Consider the following 5,231-nt stretch of genomic DNA (forward strand, 5'->3'; position numbering starts at 1 on the left):
CGGAGCGGAGCCAAGGGCAGGGCCGGGACTTGCCCGTCTGGTTCCTCGGCCTCCGGGCGGGGGGAGGATCTGCGTCTTTGCCCGCACTCGTGGGTTCCCGGTTCCACAAAATAGGAAACGGGCCTGGCTTTTGCTTTTGGAGGAAGTGTTTGCCCTCGGCAGCGTCCGGAGCACGGCTCGGCATCGCCCGCCGAACCCTGACGCGTCCCTCTCCCCAGGGATGGGCGCTGCCTTCGGACACCCCGGGTCCCGAGTGGCAGCGTGGTGGCTCCTTCCTCCGGGTGCTTCTCCCGGCACGGGCTCCGAGGGGCCCCCGGGCTGCGGYGCCTGTGCTTTGCTGGGAATCTCCCACCAGATCCCCTGGATGAATATACCGGCCGAACCTTGGTAGCAGGCAGCGGGAGGGTTCTGGAAACGTAGATCTCGGGGTCCCACCGCCCCAAAAGCGAGGGATGGGGCTCGGGTTACGTTTGGGGCAGGCCGGGACCGGCTTGTGCTGCCACCCCCGGCTGAGCCGTTAAATCGGCCCCGAGTGTCCCACTCCAGAGCGGGTAGCTCCTCCCGTGGTGCTCGCCAAGCTTCCTGGGATCGACGCGGCCTGGAGCAGGGAAGCGGAGGCCAGCGCTGAYTTTCCTCTTCCCTTTCGGCTCAGGAAGAAGAGACGAAGCGGCTGCTGGAGCCTGCGGCCAGCCCCCCCAACAAGGTGCTGAACGGAGCGGAGCAGAGCTACCACAGCCTGCCGTCGGCGCGCACCGACGAGCAGGCCATGCTCTCCTCCATCCTCGCCAAGACGGCCATGTAAGGCGCCGCCCGCGAAGCCCCTCGGCCCCCGCGCCGCAGCCGTAGCCGATGCGCCGCGATGGGTCCCAGCTCGTCCGGCTCGTGGCGCCGGGCTTTTATCGGACCAGATTCGGGTGCCCTAGGCTGCCGCCCGCCGGTCTCCTTGAGTTTTTGGGGCTCGTTATCCCGGGTTTAATCCTCCCGGGCCTCGTGGCGCGGCGAAGTATCCTTCCCTCTCCTCCTGGAGGAGCGGCCGCGGGCTGCGATGGGGAGGGGACGCGACGCTYGCAGCGGACGCGAGCCGCGAGCCCGTAGCGGGAGCTGCTGTCTCGTGTCTCTCCGCAGCAACATCATTGACGTCTCGGCGGCGGATTCCCAGGGGATGGAGCAGCACGAATAYATGGACAGAGCCCGACAGTACAGGTGAGAAGCTCCCTTGCCCCAAGGCAGCGAAGGGGGGGGAGAGGGCCCGGCCTTCCTGCCCGGCTGTGCCGCGCCGTGTGGCGGATGAGATGACGGGAGAGGTGCCGAGTAGCTCCGCTCTCCACGCTCGCGGGCGGAGGCCTCGTTTCTTTTCCAGCTCTCAAATCCTCCCGGAGCCGAGTGAGCGCCTTGGGGAGGTGGAGGAAACGCGGAGACCTCCCYGCTCGCCGTTCCCCTCCCCGCGCAGGGCAGGGCGCCTCGCGCGCTCGTCCCCGCGCCGGGCGTGCTCTCGCTGCCCCTGACCTTCCCCTGCTTTCCCCCCCTCTTCCCAAATCCGCCYGCAGCACGCGCCTGGCCGTGTTGAGCAACAACCTGACGCACTGGAAGAAGCTGCCGCCGCTGCCCTCGCTGACCAACCAGCCGCACCAAGTGCTCGCCAGCGACCCCGTCCCCTTCGCAGACTTGCAGCAGGTGAGCGGCCCGAGGCGGGCGCTCCCCCGGCGGCACGCGGCGGCTCTGCCGTCCCCCGCAGCGCTGCTGGAGAACTTCTGGGAGAGGAGGCGCAGGAGGAAGCCCGCGCGTGGGGCCGAGCCCGGCGCGGGTGCTGACGGTTTGGAAACGGGCTCCGGGCGCGAAGCTTCTGCGCTCTCCTGGCGCTGACTGACGCCGCTGCCGCCTCTCTGGCAGAGCGGGTGCGACCCGCTGACTGGCAAAGCCTCCGGCTGTGCGGGAAAACCCGGCTGCGCCGCGCGCGTGTGCCCGGAGGAAGTGCTGCGGGGAGACGTCGAGAAACAAAACCCAGCTGCGGTGGCCTAACGCTTCCGACCTGAGCGGATGCGTGCGGTGGCAGGGCTCCCCAGGGACGGGGCCGCCCATTCCGGTGCCCAGCCCTGGCCCGGTGGCTGCCTGGGGCGGTGCTCAGGGACCGGGATCCCTTTGGGAGCGGAGAGGTTGATCCCTGTCCTGCGGGCACAGCTGTAGCGTGACAACATCGAGATGATGATGGTTGTTTTTTAACCTGGAGGCGGACGGAGCTAGAAAAGGCGACGCTTTGACTTTTTTATCGGCGTGGAAGGGGCCGGGGAGCCGCTCGGCAGCTCCCGGCCCCCGCGGGGCTGCTCGGAGGGCCGGGGTGGAAGCGGTGGCGGGCGCCGCGGTCGGAGCGACGGGGGAAGCTGCTGCCGACAGCTTCCTTCTCCGTTCCGCTTCCCTCCGGGTGCGAGTAAGGTCGCAAACGCGGGGTGGGGGGATCGTGGTGCTCAGCGCCGGGTGCCCGGCCGGGACCGCTCGCTTCACCGGCTCCTCCGCTTCCGCCCGCAGGTGTCCCGGATAGCCGCCTATGCCTTCAGCGCGCTCTCACAGATCCGCGTCGACGCGAAAGAAGAACTGGTTGTACAGTTTGGCATCCCCTGAGCCCGCCCTGCCGCAGCACAGCTTCACCGTCGGGTTTCGGTTTTGTGTTTCTTTTTCTCCACCCCCCCCCCCCTTTTTGTCCTTATTTTCCCTCCCCGCCCTCCCCGCGGCGGAACTTGTACATACACCCGATTTCCTACTAATCACCGAGAAGACGATTGCCACCGCGTAGCCCCCGGCCGGCGCTGCGCTCTCCCTTGTGCGTGAGTTTTTTGGGGGGGGGGGGGGGGGAGCACGGAGGGCTCCCCGGGTCACCGGCGCCACGCCGGCTCGCGGGCTGCCTCTCCCGGGACCCTCGCGCTCCTGGGAAGGGCGGCCCGGAGCCGAGCGCCTCTGAAGGAAGCTCGCAGCAGAGCCAGGCCCCTGCGGATGTGGCGCTCCGCATGGGATCTGGCGGCTTCTGACACCTTCCCCCTCATTTTTACATGTTTGGATCTTTATTATTTTTTTTTTTTAATTATTATTATTGTTTTGGTTTTCTCCTGCCACAGTAGATAAAACACATTCATCCAGCGCCCGTCTCCTCTCATCTGTTCCGTGCCAGCCGCGCACAGCGTGGTCGCGGCAGGATGTGACCGGCAAACGGGGCACCAGCGGTGCTGCGGCTGCCGCTGCCTCGCCATCCTGCTTTCCGGCACGGGCTCCGTGTAAGCCCCTGCCTTGGCAGTCCCGCTCGCGCGTGGGACTGCGGGATTTTCGGGAGCAGGCGCGCCCCGGCGGAAGGATGGCTCTTTCCCTGGCGTTCGGGTTCAAAGCCCTGCTTGGTGCTGCCCCGGCTGGGACGAGGGCCCCGGGCGCTCCCTGGAGCCCGGCTCCCTGCTCCGTCCTGCTCCCAGGCAGCCTGCTCCGGCCTGGATTTTGGAAGAGCCCTTCCAGCCTCAGCTGTGGTGTCTCCCAGCCTGTGCTATGGGCCGGGCCCTGCTCCTCCCGGTGAAGGTTTTGGGTGGTGTTTTGGGAATGCCTGTTCCCAGCTCCTTGTGTGCACCCAGACACCTGCTCTCCAAGCTGGAAGTAGCTCATGCCGGAAGGAGCCAAAATGCTCCCGGGAGCTGCCAGTGCCGGGGGAAGGAGAGGGACCCGCGTCACCCTCCCAGAGCCGCTGCGGGCCCCAAAGCGCCTGCGCGTGTCCCCTTCATTTCGGGTGCCGTCGCAGGAAAAAAGCAGGGTTTGCGAGGACGTTTCCGTAACGAGACGCGCCCGAGGGGGCTTTATTTATTCGGAAGGGCAGGGGGGCCCCCTCCGGCRCCGCGCGCCCCCTTCCCGGCCCCCTTGCGCTTGGCGTTCATGCGCTGCCAGGCGGCGGCGGCGGCGCGGTCCCCTTCGGTCACGCCGCTGAAGTCGAAGGAGCGCAGCTGGGGCAGCGCGGCGAGCACGTAGCTCCTGCCGGCGGCGGGGGGACGGGGTGCGTGAGCCAGGCTGCGTGAGCCGGGCTGCTCCTGTCCCCCCCCAAGGGGGGGGTGTTTTTTTGGGGGGGGGGTGTGTGGGGTACCTGTAGCCGCGCTGCTCCTCGACGGGGTTGCCGTGCAGGGTGAGGCGGCGCAGGCGCGGCAGGGCCGCCAGCTTGTCCACCTCGGCCAGGCTGCGGATGCCGTTGGCGTGCAGGTCGAGGCGGCGCAGGTCGTGGTAGCACGTCAGCACCTGCRGACGGGAACCCCCCCCTCCAAAAATCAGCCAGACCCCTGCCAGCCTCCCCCACGAGGGAAACCGAGGCACGGGAGCCGCCGCGACGCACCGGGTCGATGGCGGGCAGCGCGTTGAAGGAGAGGTCGAGCCAGCGGAGGCGCGCGGGGGCGGCGAGGAGCTGCTCGAGGGCGGCCGCCAGCCCCGCCAGGCCCCGCAGCCCGTTGTTGTTGAGGCGCAGCGCGGCGGTGGCGGCGGCGAGCGGGCGGCCCCCGGCCCCTGAGCCCCCCCGCGCCGCCTCCGCCGCCAGCAGCTCTGGGGGTGCCGGGGTGAGCGGCGGCGCCGGGGGGGGTCCCCATGTCCCCCTCCGTGTCCCCCCCGGTGCCGTGCTCCCACCTTGGACGGAGTCGGCGCCGCGGAAGGAGAAGTCGAGGGGGGGCGCGAGCAGCGGGCGCTGCCAGGGCTCCCAGCGCGACGCCGACGCCATGGGCCCGGGGCGCTGYGGGGCCCCCGCCCGCGGCCTCCTGCCCCCACAGGCGTCCCCACACGTGTCCCCCTGCCCCCACAGGCATCCCCGCGTGTGTCCTCAGCCCCACAGGTGTCCCCACATGTGTCCTCCTGCCCCAGCCCTGCATGCATGCCCACGTGTGTCCCCAGCCCCACACACATCCCCGCATGTGTCCTCCTGCCCCTACATGTGCCCCCATGTGTCCTCCTGCCCCAGCCCTACACACACCCGATGTGTGTCCCCAGCCCCACACATGTCCCCCTGCCCCCACACATGTCCCCACGTGTGTTCCCAGCCCCATACACGTCCCCATGCATGTCCTCCTGCCCCAGCCCCACACACCCCCCACGTGTGTCCCCAGCCCCACATGTGTCCCCACACGTGTCCTCCTGCCCCTACATGTGTCCCCACATGTGTCCGCCTGCCCCAGCCCCCCACACGTCCCCACAGGTGCCCCCAGCCCCACACGTCCCCACATGTGTCCCCA

General features: G+C 69.1%; 2 protein-coding genes across 2 annotated transcripts; one reads left to right on the forward strand and one right to left on the reverse strand.

Annotated features, from left to right (window-relative positions):
• Positions 1-634: 634 nt before the first annotated feature.
• Positions 635-3,129, forward strand: LAMTOR1 (late endosomal/lysosomal adaptor, MAPK and MTOR activator 1; the record flags this gene model as incomplete). Its single annotated transcript, XM_026056498.1, has 4 exons — positions 635-798; positions 1,126-1,203; positions 1,548-1,674; positions 2,524-3,129. Coding segments are annotated over 4 exons (462 nt in total), but the record flags the coding sequence as incomplete, so codon positions are not given.
• A 509-nt stretch (positions 3,130-3,638) lies between these two features.
• On the reverse strand, positions 3,639-4,865 carry LOC112961380 (leucine-rich repeat-containing protein 51-like). Its single transcript, XM_026056487.1, has 3 exons — positions 4,349-4,865; positions 4,106-4,254; positions 3,639-3,996 (listed from the first exon to the last, which is right to left on the reverse strand). The coding sequence occupies exons 1-3, from the start codon at positions 4,721-4,723 to the stop codon at positions 3,825-3,827; spliced, it is 696 nt and encodes a 231-aa protein (XP_025912272.1). The 5' UTR covers positions 4,724-4,865; the 3' UTR covers positions 3,639-3,824.
• Between the last annotated feature and the right edge of the window lie 366 nt (positions 4,866-5,231).

This window comes from Apteryx rowi, unplaced genomic scaffold, assembly GCF_003343035.1.
Source record: "Apteryx rowi isolate R43461 unplaced genomic scaffold, aptRow1 scaffold_1314, whole genome shotgun sequence".
Taxonomy (NCBI): Eukaryota; Metazoa; Chordata; class Aves; order Apterygiformes; family Apterygidae; genus Apteryx; species Apteryx rowi.